Here is a 26,141-nt window from a genome sequence, read left to right on the forward strand (position 1 = left end):
ATTAAGCAAGTAGACGAAAACAAGTTGATCAATGCGCGAAAGTGATAGCGCAGTAGATGCCCTCACAAACTTGAGAATATATACGATATAAGTATATATGTACATAAAGAGAGCGAAAAATTTTCTCTTGGTGAAATTAAAGTGCTCCCATTTTTGAGTTTAATCATTATAAAATGGGTAAACGGAGTCAGGTATATAAAAGTGTTGTGCCGGCTTTCTCTCTCAATTCAAAGTTTTCATAAGTAGTTAAACAAATGTTATTTTCTTCTCTAAAAACTTATTCTTTATCACAAGTAAACAATTGGGAGCGAGTTTCTCTTTAGAAATATCTCACTTACGGTTAATATATTATACTATAGAAAGAGATATGGATGCTGAGAAATTAATTTTAGAGTGTTGTACGTCTCAAGCATTATATAGAGATAAGAGATTTCGACAGTTTTGTTTAGCCACTTTTTTGGTATGCGTTTGACAGCAAAAACGTTAGTTCATGACGTCATGAACAAAAGCAGGGAAGGCACAATGTTTACAATAACTATGGAAGTTTGACAGTTTTAATTTTTCATTATGGTGTTATGCTATATTAGACAGCGGTCTAAAGTTGCATAAGCTCACAAAAACTATGTTTTTAAACATGTAGTACTAGCGTTATCCATTTGAGACGATTAAAACGTGCTCAGGCTTCAAAATTCAGGTAGCTTTTTGTGATCGTCATTTGAAGCAAAATGCGATTTTCTCGATTTCGTAAGTAAAAGATATATGTTTGTTTTTATTTTTCTAATGTAATTTTATTTATTAATTTTAATGATTTCAATGTTTTTTCGCTCTTCAATATTATTTATCGTTATGTAAGTAGAATGTATGTAGTATGTATGTATTTCGAAGATCTTAAGGCTAGTAAATATTTCAGTATTTTATATACTAGTTTAAATGTAAAACAAAATAAGTGTTCCATTGAAATAAGATATACAATCCATATCTAAACAAGTGGAGATTACAATGTTGTATATAAGCATCTCAAATTTGATTTCCGATTTCCGCGGATTTTTATTCTAACATTGCTGTAAAAGTAGTTAAAGTAAGAAGTATATGCTTTAAATCGCATTTATTTTTTTTTTTATTAATTTAATCATTTATTGTTTTTGTTTTTTATAGATGTATTTTTTTTTTTTAATTTTCTGATTTATGGATTTATTTACTTGTGGTTTTTACATATAATGTCATCCAGCTAGAAAAAGTTTTCGCAGTTTTTCTTGAAAATAAAATAAAATTTATATGAAATCACTTATTAAATATTGTAATTGAAAGAATTGAGTTTTTAAGTATAATATTTAAAATTTTTTTGTTAATCATTTTAATTTCCTACTATTTTTGATTCTTATAGATTTATTTTTATTGCTTCATTTTATATTTAATGCTGTGTATAAAGTACGTTCTTCACCAACATGCGATATTATTTAATTATAGAATAAATCAATAGATTATAGCTTAGAGTAAAAAAACAAAATGTTTTAAAATATTAATTACATCTTCACAATTCACAATTATCCACGTTTTAATGCTGGTAAATGAAAGTAAAACACTCTCTGCAAATCATTAGATATGAAAATGGGTTTTTAGCAAGTATAAGAAACACTGATCTAGACTTTCTAAGTTTCAAGGAAAACAGTCATGGGTCCGACCTGATGGTAGTCATGGTCTCTGAGATTTAAATTTAATGTTTCCGTTTCCCTTTTCTCAAAGTTTTGCGGGATGACGGGAATAAGTTATGTTATTCGCCGACATTACCACTGTCCTGGACATATAAGATCGCTCTTTGTCATGGTCTCCTTTTTCTTTTATTAAAGTTTGGATTATATTAGCAGGTATTAAAGAATTAATTACTTAAAGTTAAAGCTTTTTATGAAACTGCAATTTTTTGGAGAAAACGCTCTTTTACAATATGTTTCAAATTGCAATCACTAAAACGAGTTTTAAACCTCATGCCCTTAAAAATAAGACTGTTTATTCCGCACAGATTTATTTATTGCATTTGACAAATGGAAATTTCATCACATTGACGTCAAAGCATATTATACAATATAAGTAAAGAGTTGTGAAATTCTAATCGAGCATTAACACGAGCCTAACGCAAAGCTCAAGTAATCAAAACTATCAAAAGAAACACACATACATATATTACAGTTAAGCTGTTGACATAGTTCAAAAATCGATCAGCCAGCTTTGGAAAAATGATTTCAATTGTTATTTTTACAAGCAAACCGACGAATTTTCGTTAATGTGGTACATACTTGAAAGTATTTACAGAGATGATTAAACTATTCATTGATACCATACGTTTATTCTGGACGAACAATCCAACCTTTCAAAACTAAGCGAACTCAGCAACTAAAAAAATTGTATATAAAGAGGCTGCATGAAGATTATTTTCGATTTCATTGTTACTGGAGTTGAAAACAGGCATTCTTCATTCTTCTTTCATTATGCTACTGAAAACAAGCACGGGACTTTGAGGGGTTGAAGCAGAATATATATAGTAATGTTTTACTTGGTTTTAATCTGAAATTTGCTCAAACTTTTATATAATTAAACTCCATAAAGTTCTTAACCAAGTATCCCGTATTTTTCCTAAAATTTATTTTATTCCTTCCAGACTTTTTTTTAAATAAATCAAATAACTTGTATCAAAGTTGGATCTGAGAATTTCTTTTTAGATTCTCTTTGATATTATTTTTAAAGAAGTGTATTTTTAAAGGCTTTTTTCATTTACGTAGCTGGTAAAAAAGTGTCAAAGTATCGAAGTGTATTTTATTTATTGACATGTTTATTTTTGTATAAAGTAATCGATTTTCCCATGCTTCTCCATTAATCAAAGACAATTTGTGAAACTTCATTTATTATTTTTTAGACTCCCAATTTATTTCATTTTATCTTTATTTTCGGCTGATGCAAATTGGGTAAACTTTTAATGAAAATCACACTTACTATAAATTTCACACAATTTTTGTGCCGTAAGACATTTACAGTAAAAATTGTGTTTTTAGTGTATTTTTGTGTTTAATAAGTTTGTATAATTCTGGCAGCCAATTTTTCCATTAATAAAGTTTCCAAGTGTTTTTTGTTTTCTCTTTTATTATTGTAAATGCTTATGTTGTAAAGTTGGAGTTTTCCTATTAATATTTAGCTTGTTTTACTCTTTCATCAAATTTTTTTATAGTAGTTTTTTAATACTTCTATTTTTATTCTGTTACTACTTTAAAGTTGAGCATACTTTCAAGATGACATTTATTGTGTTTATCATATAATGACCTATAAATCTACTTTTCAAAACACTGCTTGCAAAAGGTGACTGTTTTATGCTTCGTTTTTGTTTTTTCTGTCAAAAATTTTTGTGCCAAAAAAATATGAATATTGTTTTCTCTTTGCGAAGTTCCGTAGAAAGTTTCAAAAACTCTTTTACAGCTGAATAACAACAGTTTTAAAATTTCAAAAATCAAGATTTCAAGAATATCCATTCGGTTTATAACACTAGTCGGATTATATAATACATATTTTCCGTTATAAATGAAACAGAATCGTGAAAAGTGAAAATAATGTGAATTAATTGATTTTTAACTCCAAATTTAAATTTAAATTTAATCTATAACAATTAAAAACTATATACCTAAAATTTACTTATATACTTAAAAAGGCCTCAAAAGTCTTTTCCTTTATTCATATAAAAAGTGACTCGCTCAAAAGTAATTTGGAATGATACCAAAATAAGAGATACATATAAGTCGTTTTCCACAATTTTTTTCCGAAAATACACCTTTTAATACCAGAAACTAGGTAATTTTCGGAAACAAAGCAAATTTCGTTTTCCCTTTAAAAGCAACATCGATCGCAGCTTCTTAAACTTTTGGCGTTTTCCGAACTGCTTGTTTTTCAAACTTGATTTTAGCAAAGCTGAAAGTTCGTGAAGGAATTTTCACTCTTTTTGGCTTACAGCACTTATTAAGCTTCAAAGGAAATTAGCTCAATAAAAAGCTGAATGCCAAATCGCCTAAAAGCCAGGTATTGATTTACAGCTTTAGAACTAAATTGTAAGGCAAGAAAAGCTTTAAGTCTGGACGGGAAAATCGAGTTTTATAAATGCACTAACATACATGTAGTTCATCATATTATAAGAAATATTTTCATAAAAATGTGGCAATATTGGGAAGAAATTATTTTGGGAATTTTTTGAAGAACTCTCTAACCGACGGGAGTATTTCAAAATAATCGCATTAGTTAACGAGCTGAAAATGTTTTTACAACAGTACGCAGGGTGGCGTGTAGTTGCTCTTTTATACAAAATATACAAAATTTTAAAATAATAATAATAATAGTAAAAAATAAAAATAATAATTACTAATATCAATGCTTCAGGCGCAATATTACTTAATATTTGAAGCAACTCTTAGGTTGGCGTGGTTTTCTTAAGCACCATTGCACACTTTTTGTCACGTTTTTCAATTTTCGATTATTTTGTGGGAATCTGCACATTTTTGCGCCATCCATATGATCGTATATAACATATATATATGTTCGTATATAAACATCTGTATGTATTAATATACATATGCTGGCAAAAATAAGGTTCTCAAATTTTCGCCACCACTGTAAATATTGCATTTCATTAATGACCACATATTTTCAGCATTAAATACCTTTAAATATGTTACCGTTTATGTGCCTTATGCACATTTGTACATACATATGTACATATGCACAATTGATACTTTGTGGGCATTTTCCGCAAAGTGTTTCTCAAAATTTTTTCTAACAATTTTCCTATAACTAAATGTAGCTAGACACATCTTCCTTTAAATTTAAATTTTCATCAGTTTTCGCTTTATTTTCTTTATCATATTGAATCACCTTCATTTCGTATTCTTGGGGCATTCAAAACGAGTGCATCATTCACTATGTATATATAGTACATATGTTTGTATATACTAATCAATATTTATATATAATATTATATTCGGCTGCTTAACTTCCTGTTGAAAATTTCGCTATCGATTCTGAACACCTTACCATTTGTTAAGTTGTTGTTGTATATTTCATTTAAAAGTCATACATTTTTAACAAACAAATTATGTATCTAGTGGGTGGCTACATATGAATATACAGTGATAAGTAATAGTGTCTATTAAAATACATTTATTCATTTTAATTAATAATAACAACAAACAGTTTCTGTCATTTTATTTAAATAATTACGTTTTGTGTGTGTGTGTTTTGGGGCATCTTGAACTACAAGTTTTTATTTTTTATTTAAATTTAATTTAGTTACAATACTAATAAAAAAGTTTATTTTAAAATATAAACTAAATTAAAAATGCATATATATACATATATAATATTTATGCTTTTTTACATATACTATAACAGTTAATATGTGCGTACGTGTGTACGAAGGTTTGTGCCTGAATGCTCGTTCGTTTATATGGGCGTTTACTTGAAAATGGTTTAAAAAATTTTCAAATTTATTTCGAATGCGTTTGAGTGTGTTTTTTTTCAAAGGCAAAATAGAACTAAAACTTAAAATATTTATAAAATAAATTTGTTTGTTTTTGTAATGTGCGTTAGGTACCTAAATTCTTGTTGTTTTTGGACTACGTTGGCTCAGGCGATTAAGTAAGTTTAATAATTTCTTTCGTAAAAATACGCATAAAATTATGTGTGATAAAATTAAGTAAGCATTTTAAGTTCAGAAAAACCATTTTTTTTACGTATTTTAAAATTTTCTTTACAAAAGAATTAAAAAATTTTAATAGTAAACTTAAGTTGTATGAAATAAAAGTATAGAAATATAAAATTGTGAGTTTTTGACATTCTTTACAGGTTTGTGACAAGGTTTTGTAAAATGTTGGGCTAATGTATTGCTCGGAACATTAATTTACACATTCCTATGTAGGTATGTATGTATGTATGTATAATAGCAATCATATATTGTTTGACAAAGATTTAAATACTCAACTACATCACCAGTGTTTAACTTTCAGCGAATATAGAGATGGATTCCTTCATATGAAATTCGCAAATAACCTTTTCTTCATCGTTACATAATATTTAATTTAATTTTTATCTAATAAAATTTGACATTTTCAGTTGAAAAAATTCGAATATCACTTTTTAGTCAAAATAATTATTCTATCAAAACTATTTCTTATTTGACATGATCTTTATTCATGTCATAAAAAATTTTCTAATATTTAAAATAACATTTATGAAAAGAAATATTTGAGAGTCGTTTTTCATAAAAAAAACTGATATTTTTGTAATGTTTAGATTGTCTTACAAGTATGAGCACCATGTTTACAGATTAACGACAAACATATTCAAAAAATATATATTTAGACAAGTTTGAGTTTGCAAATATGACGAGTTTTTCGACTTCCAGTTTTAAAAACAAACGACATGCTTAAAACATATTTAAAAAAAATGAGATTATAAATTTTGCAAAATTTTCGACATTCTAGTTAACGTAAGTCCGTTATCTTAAACAGTTTGAGGTTATCAATATAGCGATCGACGAGACTAGTTTCATACATATGATTTTTTTAATTTTTTTGACGCTCTACCTGCTTTGCTCTGTTTGACATGCGATTGGAAACGTCACACTCTTACAGTTGCACAAATTGATTAAATTTTCTCATCTTAGTTTTCGCAATCCATCTCTAATTGCTTTCGTTTATGGAATGTCAATACCGCAAAATATTGAACTGACTCAAAGTATAAATGAGCTACAATATAAAAATTATGTAAAATTACGAAAGATTATAATGTACAGTGTAAGCAATAAAAATAAATCAAAATGAAAACAAAATAATAAAAATAAAAATATGTGTATGTAGTACATTAAATAAAAATTATTAATATTTCCTAAAATATTTCGCATAAAATCAAAGCTATTTTAACTGTTAACCGTACAATTATATTTTATAAATAATTTCAATGGCACAATAATATTTAACTTCTAAATTTTAATTTTGTTTTCAAATAAATAAAATATTGTTGATTTTAGTGCTAAAAATTTGCTATTTTTTTTACCACAACTGAAAATACACCATTTAATGTATTTTTTTTCCTTAAAATTGTTAACAGTTATTTGACATAATTCTTTATGTTTAACTGTAACAAAAATTTTCCAAGATTTCATGTATATTTTATTTCGGCTAAGACTGAGGGTATTATTGTTCTACATTGTATCATTACTTGAATTCAAAGTGTAATTTTTATTTTTGTCTTAAATATTATTTCATGTTTTTATTAATTTAATGCAAATCAAATCGCACGACAAACTATTTTTGAGAAAACCACGTATGCGGTTGAGATTACGAAAAATATATTTTTAATTTTTTTTCCTGCGGGAAACATTTTCATTTCGCACTGTACTAAGCGTCTTAATCAGCGTTTTTCAAAACATTTTTATTTAATGTTAAATAAATAAAAAGTGTTTTACATTTGGCATTTGGCAAAAAACTTAAACATAAATACATATTTTGTATGGCGGAAGACCTCGAACTTGGTAGATTTCGTGCAATTGGCGTTAATTATTTGTGCACTAACGCATTTGTTTAATTACGATAGAAATAGTACTTGCAAAAACGTAAATTTGGCATCATAGTGTATTAAATAGCTGTAAATTCTCATTGTTTAAAAAATGGTCATACCATAAATTATACAAAGTAGTGCAAATGGTGTGGTGAGCATTTTGCAATTAAATTTTTCCTCTTTTTCTTTGCAACATTCCATTATAACTAACTAGTTTTGTTTGTTTTCGTTTGTGTGTGGCATATGCATTTTGATTATTGTTTTATGAAGATGAAGATTTTCACATTTTTCTACAAAGTTTTGCTCAAAACTTTTCTGTGTTTTACAAAAGTTTGGAAAATACAAATGAAAATTCCTTGTTTTCCTTAGATATAATTTACCAGCATATTTTGTAGTAAATTCTATTTGCCAGAGATTCACTCCAAGCAATTTTACATACATCAATGTTCGCTTTTAATGCTTGAATTATGTATGTATGTGTTTTTACGAATTCTCCTCCTTTTGCACTAAATTGCAAGCTTACACTCGTTTGCGTATTTCTGAATGCATAAACTTCCGGTCTCAGCAAGTTTCCTGCCTTACACATGGCAACTCGTATATCAAGTGTTTTATATATTTTTTAATTCCGCGTTTACTTCAATTTCTTCTACCCCATTATATGTAGTTCCGCTTGCCTCGCTCATGTTTTCGCATGTGTTGATTTCATCATTTTATTTGTTATCTTTGTTTTGTTACGAATTAGAACGCCTTTGTTCTCCTCCTTTTCGGTTTGGTTTGTTAATATTTTTCGTCGTCATTTATTTCCCGCTGGGAATTCAGTAATTCTCAGGCTTTGTAGTGTTGATTGCGCACCGCACAGCAAAGGCTCAATGAGAAGGTCAACGCCAACAATTCCAATAGAATCACACCCGCTGAGATGCCGAAGATCAGTACCCAATTCTCGTAAATGAGTTCAATTAGTTTGTCAACGCAACCCTGAAAAGGAAAAATGTATTTTCATAAATTTTAAGATTCCTTTTTTCATACCAACACACATACATGTGTTATTATAAAAAATTAAAACAAAGAAACTCAAAATCACAAATCAATTAAGAAGAAAGTAGAAGAGTAATTTTCGAGCGAAACCGACCATTGAATAGCCGACATTCATTTGTTTTCCTTTAAGTAACTTATTACATAAGTACAATCTAGGTTGTATGAATGCACGAAAATAAATTTGCAGGTTGGATCGCAAATGGATATGAATCCGTTCTTAGGAAAAGCTTAGTCAAAGTCGCCTTTGGAACTACTATATACAAGATGGTTTAAAATGAAATGAATTAAAATGAACGTCTCAACCGATTTGCAATATCATTTTTTTACCCTGGTTCACCTTTATATTCGCCTCAAGAATAGCCTCGGTCTGTCATGGCACACCGCAAGCAAATGAGTCACATCAAGGTGTAAAGAATTCGACCTGTGTGATTAATTGACATCGAAGGTAAACATAGACTGTACCCAGGCGTTTCGAGGACAATCGTGTTCTCAATTCTTTTATAAGCGACAACATTTCAGCAAGTCTTAACATTCCATGAAAATTTTGCGATTCTCAAATGCTGTGTTTAAGTGTTTTCTTACTGTGATGAGAATACGATGAGAAAACTCGTTTCCAAATAAGTTTCCGAGTTTAGGACAAAGCCCGTATAAAGCCCGCTATTCAGATATGAGATATATGGATAACGAACACCATATTTTCGAAATTTTATTGATACATGTAAATTCTGCTTGGTCCCACGACATTTCGCAGCACTAAATATATAAATAACGAACCTGTTGATATATTGCTGTATTTAGCGAACCACCGAATTTTAACTTCCTCGACATCTCACACACATTCTCCTTCAATTCGTCTTTGCAACACGATTCGGGTATATTGTAGAACACATTCATCGATGATATGGCAATATCGACGATATTTGTGCGATCGACATTGTTGAAACGGCTCGTTGCCCAATCGGCCGGTCCATCAGCACCGCAACATTTCAACTGTAACGAAGCGGAAAGCAACAACAATAAAGCATATTAATTCATGAAATTTGAGTATCAACTTGATGTATAGTGTTTACATAGGCAGGCGCCAATATGTAAATAAACACATGCCACAAATCTCACACATACTACATACATACAAGCAAACAGAGACACTTACATTCTTTTGTATGTTGTCAAAAGTGACCGTACGCGAACTCATGCTTGATTGGCCATATTCCTCCTGCACCGAATACTTCACCGACGCGCGTACAATGTCATCGAGTTTGTCTTTGTTGTGGAATGCCCATGCGCCGGCGGCAATCTGTGCCACCATCACCACCAGAATAACGCAGAAGAACTACAAAGTAGACATTGTAAGTCATAAATCATGTGCATGATCGTAAAAGAAGATATAATATTAAATGAGAACAACAACAACTACACACTAATAAAAACGTGTGCTAGATGCCGCCAAAAGTTTACAGCTGCTAAGAATTCGCGCAAGTCGCCTACGGGGCACATACGAGGCTTGTTCTATATGTACATAGCATACAGTAAGAGAAACGAGCATTTTCGAAAACGGCGATTAATTTCTTAACATAGTCTCCTTACCGCTTGACCTCACCTTTTTAGGGGTTGTTCTAGTCTAGAAATTTAAAAATACGAACTCTTTTCATAATTCTATTGTTTAGACATTCAAAAATATCTCTTTAAAAGGGTTTTCAAAATTCGAATTATTTCCGTAGTTATAAACGTTTTGTAGCTTCTTGAGGTAGCGACATTCGCACTAATCAGGAAGCCATTATGGTTTTATTTTACAGAAATAAATAAATGTAAAAAACTGGATAGTAAAAATATCAAATGCTTTTTTATCAATTGCCAAAAAACGCTTGAAATTCTGTGCTCTAGGCTAGAATACCCCTTAACTTGTTTGAAGTATAAAATAGAGGTCTGCAAAACCTCCATGGCACCTATAGCCTACTCATTAACGATATGCTATAAATCTCAGAGAACGGTTACCGTTGCCTATTCGACCGATAAAATAGTCGTCGCCTTCTTCGGAGCAGATTCGGCGCGTGAAATCCAATGTTTCGACGCTTTGGTCGCTAGTGTGTACCAGTGGATCCACGTTTTAACATCGATCAGGAAATGACGCAGAAATTTGTTCGGTTAATGAAGTTTTGGGGGCATCTGAGCGTTAATTAGTAAAAACCGAAATTCGATGACGTTGAAACTCGTTTTTTGAGGGACGATATTTGATTTTCTACGCGTTGCAAAACAAGAACTGAATCACCTACCATTTTCGCTTTTTTATTTTTATTCTGTAGTGCGAAGAGGTTACGCACTTATCGGACCTCCCTCGTATGTGTGCATGTATATGCATTTATTTTGATGAGCTTAAGGCACCAAGACGCTGTGCACTCGCAGTAACATACGCAGTGGGTGGCTAAGTGCGTGCGCCAAACACCGCCTGGACTAAGTAACGAGTTGCCGCGTTGCGTTGGCGTTTGATTTAAATGAAAATCACAGCGCAAACTTTTGGAGGTTGCCATATGACTTATTATATTAAAATATACATATACATACATATGTACATATGCATATGTATGTATGTATATACTTATTTGTGTTGTCTCACTCACCGATATAAGCAGACATTGCGATTCCTTTACGACGCCACAACAGCCGAAGAAGCCGCCCAGCGTGATGAGCACACCGATGCCAAGGAAGACATACAACGCGATGTAGTAGTGATTATAGGATTGGGTCATCGACAGCACGAACGAGGGATCGGTAAGCATCCACACCGAGATGATCACAATGATTAGGCCAATAATCTGCAAAAAATTAAAAAAGTTAAAGATTAGCAATGAAAATAACAGCGAATATTTCAGAAATATTTAAAGCACGAGTAATTTTCGGGAAAAAATAAATACATATGTATGTATACAAATAAAACGAAGATTAATGAGTATTTAAGTGAGTGGAAATGCATAAAAACAATAATGTAGTGTTGATTGTTTATTTCAGTTGTATTGTATAGCGCTTAGCTTGACTATGAAGGCATGTTGTGAGGAATTGGAAATTGAGAAAACAACTTGTTTTGACTTTGTATTTTTATGTTCATAAGCTTTAAATGAAATTACTCTTTACAATTTTCAAACAATTTACTATGCAAATGTGCAGTTAATAGAGGAATGTCTCTAAAAATCGAATTAAAAATCTTAGATTTGTTTATGAAAGATTAAGTTAAGGGGTAAGGTGGGTTCCAGAGGAACAAAACAAAGGTATTTTTACGATTTTTTTGTTGTATAAGCAACCATATATTTGATAAATATAATATGGCATATTAAAGAGACATATGTATTTGAACAATGTCTCCTGAAATTTTTTTTGATATAAAAATGTTGAAAATTCAGCCATAAAGACCTCAACCTCCTGGGTGTCTCACAAAAACTTATTATTAGTTCATCTAAAATTAAAAACCTAAACATATTCCGTTAGTAGAAAATAAAAACAAAATCGGAAATAATATATTTTGCTTCAAAATTAACGCAAATTGGTTAATTTTTTACATAAACATAATGCCGTTCTTAAAATTTTAATTTAAACAAAAAAATATAATAATAATAATAGAGAAGCTTGAACGTCACGTTGATGTCCATCGTCCACCGTATTTTCATCCCCATAATCACTGTCCTATTCTAGTCCGATTCTGATAAAACCGTTCGTCGAACACAAACAAGGTATCGCCCAGGCGTTTACACGAAAATCAAAATTCGCCTGCATTTCCAATTATTTTATTATATAGAATAGGTGTTAAATCTCAACTTCTATTATGAAAACGTTTTCCATTTCGTAGAAAAATAAATATTTATATACGTTTCTAACATATATGTATGTATGTATGCGTTTAAACATTATTTTCCAGCTTGTGGCTTGTCAGCACTCTATTAGTTAAATTCCATAAATTAGCAAATATCGTACATTAGGGTGTCCGTTATTTCTCATGTGGATTTTTGTTATGCTCACACCTCCTGGAGTTAAAGTGTTTGCTCTGAAAAAACTATCCATCGTAAATAAAGCTTAAACCGTGTCTAAATCATGTTTCTTCTCCCATGTATGCATAATATACATATGTATGTATATCATGCGGTTTTTTAATATTTTGCGTTCAACAAGTGATCCGCCATCTTTAAAAATAGTATATTCTAAAGTAAAATTTTTTCTACTACAAAAAAATTCTTAATGATTTTTTCCATAAAATCATTCCTTTGAAAGTTATACGTAGTTAAATTATATGTATCTCAAATGCACTGAAGCTCAGTACTTCAGTAGCTGTACACTACAGTACCACCATGTCGTATGAGCAACTTCGAATTTGTGAAGAACTTATAGTTATGAATGCTCAGTACGCTTTTGCAAAAAAAACCAACATCGGAAATAACGAACACCCTAATGTTTATATACATTCATTTATTTATATATGCTTTAAAACATTTCTAATCAATTATTTGTTTAATTGTTTGAAAACTATAACTCTTTCCTGAATATCTACAAACATAAATACCAGAAAAACATACATGTCCATATATTTTTACATTTGTGCGCATTGCTCAATTATAATCGTCCATATGGAGATCGTTAAATGCTTTGCTATATTTATTTGGTGGCGCTATTGTGCGTCAACGGCGTGAAATAGTTGGCATACTCGTTCCAATGTGTGCATTCGTAGATCGTTAATAGATAGATGATATGTACATATATTAGGATTGCTCTTAAAAAATTTAAATGAACAATATTTGTCAGTCCGCGTTCTCAAACGATGCCTATGTAGTGGAGGATAACACACACGTATACAATTTTGTTCCGATTAAAGGGGACTGAGGGGTATCGTACAGAGATCAAAGCCTAGAATTTTTTATTAAAAAAATATGTATATGTATATATATTTTTGTGTCTTATAATGACCAGAATAGACTCTACCTTATTCAAAGGTAAAATATAGTGGGCAAAAAATAGTAAGACTTTTTAATTTAAATTTCTGCGAAAACCCATTCGTCGAAATATTTATTTTCTGGGTTGGTATGACTGTCAGTGACATCTGTGTCAATTGTCTTATCAAAATAATAATTAGTGTTTAGTATACGCTTGTCTTTTTAAAGTATATAAAGTGCATTCGGCGATTTTTACGATGAGTGAAATCATTTAACAAAGAAATTCCATTAAATTTTGTGTGCGAAATCAAATTTCTAGTGCCGAAAGGTTTAGAATCTTGGAAAGGCCTTCGGTGATAATTGTTTGTCGCGAGCAAGTGTTTTTGATGGTACAAATTATTCAAGAACGCGTTGACGACGAACCTTGTTCAGGATGGCCCTTACTGATCATGAACTGATGATCAAAACGTCAATAAAAAAGGAATTGGTGCTTGAGAATCGACGATTACAGTCAGAAATCTTACTGGCATCGTTGGAATATCGGAAGGATCAGTGAAAGCCATTTTGAAAAATCATTTGAGTTTAAGAAAAGTGCAAGCACGATTGGTTCCAAAATCACTAAATTTTTTTGAAAAACAGCGTCTGTGAAACAATGCTTTCCGGCTACCAGGATATCATAAAACCTGTTATTATTGACGATGAGTCTTGGATCTATGTTTACGATCCGGAAACAGACGATCAATCGGCCGAATATCGTGTCAAAGGGACGACGAAGCCGACGTTAAAGAATGTTGAACATCAAGGTTATGTTGACAGTTTTCTTCAATTATTGAGGTGTGGTGCACTCCGAATTCCTTCCGCACGGCCAATTGTCAACAAGGAATACTCTTTGAGTGTAATGAAGTGAGTTTTCGTAAAAGGAGGCCGGAATTATCTCTTGGTTTTCGAACCACAATAATTCCCCGTCGGCATTACTTTGGGGGGACAACAAGATTTTAAGGAATAACTTAAGAATTTGAAAATGATGAACAAAATCTAACTATTTTTTACTCAAAGTGGTAAATGAGATAGAAGTTAGATAAATGGTAAACAGTTTTTTTAAATATATTATATTTTAAAACTCATAGAAAAATATGTACATATGTATGTAGAAAATTACTTTGATATATACTGCATATTTGTGTTTTAAATATTGAATACATTTCGAACGGTTCAACAGCTGCGAAGTACAATCGTCATATATTGTTTGTGTTGTGGGATAAAATATTAGTCATTCGGCAATAAATTAGATTAATACAAACAATTTGTCAGAAATGCGATTTTTTTCTCATTTGCAATAATGAATTGCTGACTATTGTATATCAATAAGTGCTGAATAACTTTTTTTGTGGAGATATGTAAATCAATTAAATCAAATTTCAGATTGAGGATGTTTTATTGAGAAATTATAGGTTTTAATAGCTTTAATAATAACTAAAATGTAAAAATAGATAAAGACAACTTAGCCAAATATATTTATAAGTACACTCTGGAAATATCTTTTATAACAGTTGTATTGAAGTTTAAAGCTTTCAGTTCTAAGCTAATGCTTTGGATAAAGCACATCGATTGAGTTGATTTTACACATTCTTATTATCTCACATCGACATAGGCTCGTTTAGTTTAGATATTTACGGTGATATAAGCATCTTGGAGCGAAGTTGACTGGCCAAGCTACGGTCTGGATTCTGATAGACACGCTTACGGAGACTACAAATGTTTTTCATAGCGGTTTCTCATAGATATTTAATAATGTCAGCATAATACTAATTAATGAAAAAGCACCCCGTTTCCTCTTCGCTTTCATAAACTAACATCTCGTAATTCTCTCGTCAGGCATTCAGTCGTCAGCAATATAGCTTATTCGCTAATTTGTTATTCACTCCCATAACTTATTTATAGCCGGTGATGCTATAATTTAGACATCTATAGAGTACCAAAAATTCTGACAGACAGATAGCTGTCAAAGCTATTCGTTAAGGCGTGCTTGAAAAATATCTTGTAGTTGTTGTTATAGGCATTTATCTACAGGTATATCGTCAGCTAAAATGCAAAATAACATAACATAGCTTTTCATAAGTTTCCAGGCGAAAGAAAAACGATAAAATAGAAACCACTCATATTGCAACAAAATTTGAGTTTTGGTGATAAAATAGCTAAATCTGACAACGGAAGCCGAAAATTTTATGCTACATACATATATGTAATATGATGTAGTGAATCGTAAGATCTCAAATTCGTATTGATGATACGTTGTTTTGCATTTTAGGTGACGATATGTGAATATTGATCGTTTTATTACTTTCTTATCTATAATAAATTATATAAAGCTTTTGGTTGTATGGTAGATAAGCGTGTCCATCTATATTGAATTGATTAAATGGTCTGATTAGTTCAAGAGGACTTAATTTGTATGAGAAATATATTACTATGGATATATATGTATGTATGTGTGTATACATTAAATTTGTAGATATTAATGAATTGCCTGCAGAAAAAAATGCGATTTGGTTAGACAAGTTTACTTCGTTGGCTTCAGACCGGCTTGTAAGGACGTTTAATTGATTTCAGAAGTATGAAGCGGGCGCTAAAACTAATTGGTTACTATAAAAATGGCAAAACTATATACTATACTGTCATTTCTTGCTGTCTACAGTTAGGCGATAAACCTAACATAAATACCCACAAGTAATGTTCCGAGCTTAAATAATGCAATCAATAAAAGTCATGCTTAATCCAATTAATATTTTCACTTATTGTTTTATTTGGTTTCCTTTGTTGAAAACAACTTACCACAATACAATTTCACGGCATTGTTAACTACCACCAATACATTTCAGAATATACACTAACATATTTTAAGGCGCATTTCTTATAAGTGTTAATAGACACTTCTCGTCGGCGTCATTTTGCAAAGTTCAGCAGCTTGTCAGTAAATTTGAAAACTGGCACATCAAAATCATATGGAAAGTTTTCAAACAAAAAAATTAACGCCAAACCATGCAGAAAACCGACGTAACAACAGCAATAATATGTGCACATATAAAAAGATGTGACATACTTTTAGGCGCACAGACTGGCTGAAATAATTACAAATCGACTTTTCATATTTTTATGTGGCAGGAGACGTTGCGGCACCGCGCAAAAGCGGGCAAACCTTGCAATTCACAAGATAAAAGTAGCAAATGCACAATTGCAGCACTGTTCGGGCGGTTAGGCTGATGTCGAAGGTGGAAGAAGAGACCAAATGAGGACGTTGGCAAAGGAAGAAGATAATTTCCGCGAAATGGGCAGAGGTAGGTGATAAGGCGATGAATTTTAAGATAAAATTATTGTTTGAATGGATGTTGAAGCTGGTGGTGGACTACCAGATTTTTACCACAATCTATAAATAAATTTAAAGCAGATGTGGAATGTTTACAGGCATGACAACTTATCTTAGGAGGTGTTATCGGAACCTTGTGTGGTTGTTTCACAAGCAATGATATGTAAAGAACGTTTTGAAGAGAGAAGTTTAATATAGGAAGAATTTATGAAATGTAATCAAAGTAAAATGAAATAAATAGCCACCGAATGTTCTAGTGAAACCAAACCTGACCTAAGAAGAGTAATCTAAAATCACTAATCTTAAAATGTGCATCCCAGAACCTTGTTTTTTTAATTTAATTTGGAGAGCAATACAGTATATTGCTCACACTCTTCACAAACCCAATTCTAATAGAACTTTTTTTGAGGTTTTAAAGGGTGCTGCAAGTAGATGACTTCTTTTCAATAGCCTTTTTTTGACAGATCACGCGGGAGTCGTGTTAAGTTGTCATGTTATTTTTGTTCAATGACAAGCTGCATAACTTTGCTCTATGGGCTCTTGAAAAGTTCCAAGAAGATCGAAGTTTTCGATCCCTGGCTCAATAAGTAAGTAAGCAAGCGAAATTGCCCCATTTGGGACGAAGAGCAACCTGAAGAGATTCAAGAGTTGCCATTTCATACAGAAAAAACAATGGATTGGTGTGGTTTGAGGGCCGGTGGAAAAATCGGTCTATATTTCTTCAAAAGTGATGCCGGTGAGAACGTAATCGTCAATGACGACCGTTATCGCGCCATTATAACCGACCATTTGATGCCTGAAATTGAAGCTCGTGAACTCGGCGACATTCGGTTTCAAAAATACGGCGCCACTTCCCACACAGCGCATCAATCAATGGAGTTATCTAGTCTAAAGTCTATGCGGTCAATCCCGCTTCCATTCTGGCCTTGGAGCAAAACATCACGCGTGTCATTCGCCAGTTACTAGTCGAAATGCTCGAACGAATCATCGAAAATTGGACTCAATGAATAGACAATCTGAGACGTGGCCCACATTTGAAAGAGATAATCTTCAAAAAATAAATGACAATGAAATTTGAAGTATCTGGGTTTTTGCTTTCAAAAATTAGTGCACCTTTCATTATTAGAAATCTCACCAGTATATTAGATGCATGCCTAGGAGTCTGAATATCTGTTAATATTGGTATATAATAATCCAGTGAATGTGAATGGGGACTCAGAATCGCATTTCAACTCTCTAGATATCTTATCTTTCAGCACTCTAAGTTTCTTTTATAAGGTCAGTATAGGGCAAGTCAGAGATTTTTATTTTTAATAAGTATACTCTTGGACCCTGGTAGCAAAATCAATATTTATGAACCCAATATTAGGAAAACCCTGTTCAAAGGATTTAACCAACAACAATAAATAAAAGTACATAATTCATCATCGCTAGCGATAAATTTTAAATAACTGTAAACACTTTCCTGATCGAACAGCAAAGTGAAGGACAGCACTAATTTTAGCAATCAAGTAGGAGTATAAACAATATACGTTATGCGCGTGCCTACAGGAATACAAGTAGGTGTATATATGCATTTATATAGGCATCCATTTGTACTTATACATATGTATATAATATATTTTTGTAATATTATAAAAATCGTTTTGTGAGCATTAAGTGGAACGACGACATGCCACCGAGGATGTGCTAAATATAATCACAGTAGCAGGGCGCGGACGAGAAGGACCTATAAACAAGAGTCGGCACGTCAAATTGTCTGTCTACGGGTGTATTTGTAGACACAGCTACACGAGTATACGAAAAGCGACAGTGGGTCAAAACGCCCACCCATTTTTTTGTTGTTTTCGTTTCGAGTATCCTTTTATGCAGGCGTATATTATGGTAGAGAGCGTCGAGTAGTAGTATAGAGAAATATTGCTAGTGCCTACCCGTGAGTAAGAGCACGATTAGAGAGTGAAAAAGTACGTGCGAGAGTGTATGTGAGAGCGTACAAAGCCCTTTTGGCTGCAATGACCTAGTTACGTTCAAAATTGTTAATGGCAGTTAGAGTATTGCGAAAAGTATACCAACACATAAATATTCAATTTTATATATGCCAAACATATATGTATATATGTAAGTATATATATAATATGTTATATTTATATGGTATTTGTATATGTATCTGAAGAGACTTAGAACGTTCGCAAAAGATGTAAAATGTCGAAAAAATCGTTGAGTGAGGCGGGTATTCTTGAAAGGCATCTGCATATGTATACATTCATGTTTGCCATTGTTTGCTTTGTTAATTAGACAGTAAATATTATTAGCGTAAAATTCAACATAGAATTGCATAACCAGTTCGGGGCGAAATTAAAGCAAGTAGATAATTTTTGAAAACCAAAAAATCATAGGAGAATGAAACCTATGGAAAACGAAAAGATAAGGAAAAATAATAAATAATTTACGGGCGTTCTGAAGTCGGGAAAAGGAAGCAGATAGAATCTTAAAGGGTTAAGAATAAACCATTCTTGTGCCTCTCCATTTCCGACAAAAGTACCATTTTTATAGAAGAAAAATTATATGGTAATGAAAGGATCTATAATTTTTGCATAAAAACTTTTACACATAACCTCAAAACCTACATATGTAAAAAATTCACAAAAAAAAAAATTTTTTTAACTTGTACAGTTTTTTTTTTCTTTCACGAAATTTGGTGTAGACTTACTTTCTTAATTTTTTCTCTCTTTTCTCACTTTCTCGACCTCAGATCGCCCATAAACTATTTTATTTTTCCCTTAATGGTTTTTCGAAAATGCGTTTATCAAAATATTAAAGAAAATCGATTTTTTTCTTAATTTCGCACCATATGTGCCTCTTAAGTTCGATAAGCTAACGAACGACAAAAGTATGATGAAGGAAAAAGTCGTAAATAAGATTCCTTTATTCCAAAATGATTTCCAACTTCCTTAAAGGCTTTCCATCGCAGTGCTATAGAAATGTTTAAGAACCGCTGACATAATCAAAACAAACGTTTATGTGCTAATGACATTGTAGGTTTATTTTAGAACACAACACACATATGCATGTACATACAAACACACATTTATGCCGACAACATTTAGTGAAAAACGTTAATAAAAAAGAAAACTAAATTATTTAATATGTTTTTGCTTTTCCAACAGCTGGTCGTGCATCGCTTATATATATGTATGTGTATATTTTGTTATTCTTGGCACTTGTTGTTGTTATTTTTATATTTAAATAAGTGCTTCTTCTGTTATTAACTTTAGTTGGCATTGTTGCCTTGACGCTTTTCAAAATTGCGTTAGCGTGAAAATCCCAAAAGGAAGTTCATATGTACATACATACATACATACATATGTATGTATGAATGTATGTGTGTATGCGTGTTGAAACACAAATTTGTGCCGCAACCAGAAAAATATTGGCAAATATGCTATATAGTACATTTGTACATACATACATACATATGTACATAAATAAGAGGTATTCTTCAAACGCTATGATGCGATATGAATGCGCAACTAATGCAACAATAATAGCAAATCGACATACGTACATGCATACAAACTTATACATATGTATGTATGTACATACATATGTGTGACGAACGTGCTCATACATACACACAACAGGAAAAACAAAGCTTCCATATTGTATTGATATTCGAAAATAGATCTTGACTAATAAATATATACTATATATATACATATGTATATGTTTGTATGTATATTTCTGGCTAGTATTCGCCTATTGTAGGCAATCGCGCGCATCAGAGCACACTTGTGAGGAGATGAATTGAATGGTCAGGAACCTAGAAGCACGACTCTTCGAATGAAATAAGAAAATAAAATTGGATAGTTCATATAAATGATTTCATAGATGCTGCTATGATTGAGTGTGTGCTTGTAAATATTCGTATGACTAAATGAGAGACGCGCACACACACAGCCGCAACAGTAATTTTCATAATTGAGTGTGTGATGATGTGTGAAATGGGCGCGGTAAGTCAAAGGGAGGACAGCACATATGCTCAGGGGCCTATAAGAGTGACATAATAAAAAACCGAATAAAGTAATATCGAAATAAATATATGTATATGTACAAACAAACAAATGTTTACATCCGAATATACCATATACATATGTATAGTAGATACTGGTCAGTTGCCATCACTACCAGCTGACTGACACTTGAAATGGCTTCCGACAGTTACAAATGACCGCAGCGCTGCTGCTGGGACGCCCAGCGAAACGTAGGCAATTACCAAATGTGTCTGCGTCCAAGTAGATACGTGTGTGTGCGTGTGTGTGGCCAAAAGTAGGCGCGCACAATTGTTTGCTCAAGTGTGGTTTTGTATGTTTTGAACAGATTACATTTGTATTGTTTGCGGCATGCCGCATAGGTGGCTCCACCAGCTACTAAATGCTTTACAGTTGCTTTAGGCTGAACGTCTGGGGCAACTTGCGTTTTGCGTGGATGCCACCATGTGAATACTGAATACGCCCATATACACATGTAAATACATATATACTATGTACATATACATATATGTAAAATTTCATAGCATATATAAAAATGCTTTTGTATTATATTATACAGCACTGCGTGAAATTAAGCACTAAAAGTGAGGTTTAGTGAAGATATCTTGTGAAATAAAAAAATTGTCTATACAAGAACTTTATTTTGAACGGTCCGTTTCTATGATAGCTACATACATATGTATATGCTATAGTGGCTGTTGTTGTTGTAGCGGCAGAAAACATTTCTTAAGTAACTTCGAGAATTATGCCGAGTTGACCAGAGAAAATTGCGAGTCCGTTTCGGTTACTAAAATTGGACTGACGTGAGAACGGCCCGACATCGTACTATATTGGCTCGATATTTTGCTATAGTGGGTTGATATCAGCGGTCTCGACGGTTGTTGGAGATGGAAAAATGTGTGCAAAATTTCAGATCGATATCTCAAAAACTGAAGGATTAGTTTACATATATGTATACAGACAGACGGACGGACCTGTCTAAAACCACACACCTCATCACACTTACCATTTATATATACATATATACATATGTATATATATATTGTAAAGGGTATTCTTTCTTTCTGGGGTTAAGCCTTGGTGGCTTAATTTATCCTGTTCAGCGTATAAAATTTTTGCAAGATGCCAACTACTTAATGTAAGTTGGCCAGAGTTTAAAATTTTTTATTCTGCAAAATGTAACCAAAATATTACAATATGAGGTTCAAACTGGGTAGGGTTGAAAACTATTCTTGTTTTTTTAATTTAATTCAAATGCCATAATCCATATTTTAAAATATGCAACGCAATTTTAAACAAGCGCAAGCTAGATTTTTATCCCCTTACGTAGTCCAAGCAGGAATTTTTTTCTTCGGCCAGTCATTATCTTCTTCTACAATTTTTTATGTGCTATTTCATAAATATTTTCTCAATTTTTTTTTAACAGTATTACCACATTTATTTGTATAAAAATTTAATTTCATATAATATTTTATAAAAATGCTTATATTTCGCCCAACACTGCACGCCTCTAAAAAGCCCGCGCACATCAGCGCTGTGTTCCAATTGATTGCTGCCCTGGAGGAAGGCCCTGCATACTGATGACTGCTCATCAGATTGCTGTATTTGTTTATTATAAACCACAAACTATACATTCATATGTACAACATATGTGTATGTGTGTATGTTTGTGTACGCAAATGTTTATATGAAAGGTGAGTTTTTTTTGGTTTACGAAATGCGTGCACTATATTGTTTAAAGGAAAATAATTACAGACGCGCGGCAAAGCTTTTGATTTTATGCCTTCGAATATTGCCACCGATGACCGATATTTGGCTTTTCGAAGTGCGGTTAAAGGCAGACGCACAACCTAGTAAATATAATCTGGCGTTTTAGAAGTTTGTTTGTCGATACAAGTGGCATTCTGATCGGATTTGCAATGGAATTATTACGTTTTATTAGATTAAAAGCGATATTTGTGTATATTGCATATGTAAATATGTATGTTTGAGTGTAAAAAATATATTTAACTTTGGTAAACATTTTATTTTATAGAAATATATCGTCCATCAATTAAACCAAAACAATATGGTATGTAGGTGCTCGCAATTTCAGGAAAAGTAAAAAGTGTTGGATCTCAAAAAATTAAAGATGGTAGATAGTAATTATTAATTATCCATTTCGCTCTTCCCGACATTTCTCAAATTTGTGAACACGCTTTCTGCGAATTGAAATGATGAAAGAAAAAGATGTAAATTTTCGTGTCTAAATTATTTTTAAGGAGTATGGCTGCAGCAGAATTAAAAAAAATCGTTTAAACTACGCTTTATAGTCACAAAAAATACGCTAATTCTCAGCTATAGTAATATTATAATCTTCAAAAGAATCTGCACATGATGTTATAAATTTAAAAAAAATTGAAATTTGTAAAACTTTGTGGGCGAAATTGTCGGTATTTGCTTTGAAAGCTTTTTTTGAAAATATGTCGGAAATAGTCCGAAATTAATATCCTGTGCCCTATAGTACCGAGACCCGTCTTTGTACCGTTGGACATGGCAGTCGGGTAATCGGAGCTGTCCCGGATTTTTATCCGGCCAATGACCGTCAGCTCGGCACCATTCCTCGAATTTATTTCAGGAATGTTTTCTGCCGCTGCAATCACAACAACAACATGCATTTGTATACATGTAAGCAGTTTCTACCAAGTAGTTTTGTCTTGCAAACCCATACGAAAAACGTACACATCCTTTTTGTTGTAAGTATTCAAACTCTTAACTTTTAACTTCCTGTTCCAATCATAGTACTTTTAATTGAATGATGGTTTTCGTATACAATACATTGCGTAAATTTGGTTATATTTTCTCTTTCTATTGTGCTGACAGACTAGCAAGCGAGAGAGCACACAAATATACATACATATGTAAGTATTTATGTACATACATACTAGAAACTTTCAGAAGAGAAGGGATTTTGCACTAAACAAATTACATTTTGTAATGCTTTAAAGAAAAACAAAATCGAAGGTGATGGAAATCAAAACCTTATAAGCAAACAAACATACATAAAACAAGAAGCAGCGACAAATTCTTCAATATTTGTTATACAAGAGATAAGAAATTTGTTTATAGTCAATAAAACACAAAAAGATAATAAAGAAACAATAATGAAAAGCACAACAAGAAAATACAATATCCATATATAAGCACGCACACATCCACACGCATATGTGTATGAGGATGCCACTCATTGCGGCTGGTGTGGCAAACAACCGCAACGTCAACAACAAACACAACTCCGGCTGCAGTGCGGGGGAGCTAACGTTCACTTGTAGTACTATCAAGAAACAAGTATTTTTCAGTTTGTCCACAATTGAATACGCAACAACAACAACTGCTGTACGTGTGTATGTACATACAAACATATATATATTATGTTGGTGCATACCTATAAAATGGTATGTGTACAATGTTATGAACGTAAGAAAGCGGCAATGCAACGGAAGCAATGACACTTTGTGCAGGCTTACGTTGTGAGCTATTGCACACAATCATACGTCTGTACTTATATACATATGTATGTATGTATGTATGAATTTATGTGGATCCGCATGTGTGTGCTCTTAAGCGTGCTACAAGCAGTGATTGCAACGCAAAGTCAATTTAGGACGAACTCCAACATAGGGCGTCTATAATACCTGCAGGCTGGTGAAAAGGCCGTATCGAGAATTACGACTCGGCGCAAGGAGGTACATACATATATGATTGTAAAAGAGGGCAATTGTGCCAACTGAAAAATAGTGGAAAAATAGCTGGCTACTATGCCAGTAAGAGAAAAAGTTGGCGAATTGGTAATAAAAAATATGAAAAAATTACTTTTCGCAATCCAAAAAAGGCGCACATACCAAAAAGAATCATGCTTGTCACTCAAAATATCGACAATTTTGACAGACGTGCAAAAAATAAAATACGCCCTGAATGAAACTTCAATACATATGTATGTAAATATGTATGTAGATAGATTAGTATTAACATATTGACATAATCAAAAGGGGACATAACGTTCATTGGGATTAACAGAATTTATGAATGCTTTTCGTTATTTACATATGTACATAAATATATGTATATATGTATGTATATAAACAAATTTGTGCATATGCTACATTCTGGTTGTTTAGCACTCCTCTCTCCTTTGTCTAAGCTCTCTATAAACCGATTTTCGAATTATTCGAAGAGCATCACGCGTATCCTCTAGATAGGCACACACACTTGCACAACTACATATACATATGTACCATACGTATTCACTCTCATTCAATAGGATATTCGTAAATCTACCGGACAACCCATTGCCGTAATATTATGCATAACACCACCCACTCAGTCTCTATAGAGTTATCTTCACGTAGTACATACCCAAAATAAGATGTTTATCAGCACCATCAAGTATTTTACACACGAACAACAGCCGTTCAATCCCATTTTTGCACTTTTGTATTATACTTTTACTCTGCTGATTCCTTTGACCTTTTTACTTTTCACTATAGGTATCTTTCACTTTGACAAGCACTGATTTAACACACTTCCCCTTTGCACACTGCCTTACTAGGCAATATTTTGTGGTTATGTATCGCTCTAGTTTTTGAAATTTTCATAAACCTATCACTTTTTAAGTAAATTTTGAGAAAAATCTTCACTTTTTCTTCTGCACTAATCTTTGCTACTTGAAACACTCTGCTTTGCTGCTGCCGTTACGTTTTTAATCGGTTGTGCTACGTCCGCTTCTCTATCCGCTTCTGTTTCTGTTTTCATTCGAAGCTCACTCACTCACTGTACACTGCTCATTTATTTCTGAATGGCGTTTATTGAGTGCGTGTATCATACAGAGTGTTGACAGTGCTGCCAGTCAGTGTGATATTTCAAAACTCTTAAGTCTCATTTGGTTTTAAATAGCTGAGAAAAAAATTTTCGGCAAATTAACGTTTGATCATCTTACTATACTGGTTCTTTGAAAGTTTTACTACAGTGCTTGAAATACGAAAAGTAAATTAGTAATATTAATATTTCTCCACTGTTGCTTCCTTTCCATTTTCTTGAAAACACTTATTAAATCGATGAATTATGTGTGCTTATTTAAAAGTGAATTTAGATATATCTCGGCGATAAATTTATTAAAAGTTATCGACATTGTTGCGAATGGCAAGGCTGTGAACACTG

At 32.3% G+C, this 26,141-nt stretch overlaps 1 protein-coding gene and 1 long non-coding RNA gene across 2 annotated transcripts; one reads left to right on the forward strand and one right to left on the reverse strand.

The window, feature by feature from the left end:
* Positions 1 to 4,846: 4,846 nt before the first annotated feature.
* LOC126767746 (tetraspanin-8) lies at positions 4,847 to 25,894 on the reverse strand. Its single transcript, XM_050485343.1, has 5 exons — positions 25,341 to 25,894; positions 11,238 to 11,432; positions 9,773 to 9,952; positions 9,394 to 9,609; positions 4,847 to 8,559 (listed from the first exon to the last, which is right to left on the reverse strand). Exons 1-5 carry the CDS (start codon positions 25,404 to 25,406, stop codon positions 8,410 to 8,412), a joined length of 807 nt encoding a protein of 268 aa, XP_050341300.1. The 5' UTR covers positions 25,407 to 25,894; the 3' UTR covers positions 4,847 to 8,409.
* LOC126767748 (uncharacterized) lies at positions 16,704 to 22,931 on the forward strand. The gene is made up of 3 exons (XR_007669156.1): positions 16,704 to 16,867; positions 22,464 to 22,639; positions 22,701 to 22,931. It is a non-coding gene; the product is annotated as an uncharacterized LOC126767748 (long non-coding RNA).
* Positions 25,895 to 26,141: the final 247 nt, after the last annotated feature.

This window comes from Bactrocera neohumeralis, chromosome 2 (assembly GCF_024586455.1).
Source record: "Bactrocera neohumeralis isolate Rockhampton chromosome 2, APGP_CSIRO_Bneo_wtdbg2-racon-allhic-juicebox.fasta_v2, whole genome shotgun sequence".
Classification (NCBI taxonomy): Eukaryota; Metazoa; Arthropoda; class Insecta; order Diptera; family Tephritidae; genus Bactrocera; species Bactrocera neohumeralis.

What these genes read in the sequence shown, in the direction of transcription:
- LOC126767746 (XM_050485343.1), bottom strand. Translation starts at nt 25,406, where the DNA reads ATGGGATTGAACGGCTGTTGTTCGTGTGTAAAATACTTGATGGTGCTG. An exon ending in CGCAATGTCTGCTTATATCG is followed by an intron (nt 9,953 to 11,237) that starts GTGAGTGAGACA and finishes TCTACTTTGTAG; the next exon opens with TTCTTCTGCGTTATTCTGGT. An exon ending in ATACAGCAATATATCAACAG is followed by an intron (nt 8,560 to 9,393) that starts GTTCGTTATTTA and finishes TTTCCTTTTCAG; the next exon opens with GGTTGCGTTGACAAACTAAT.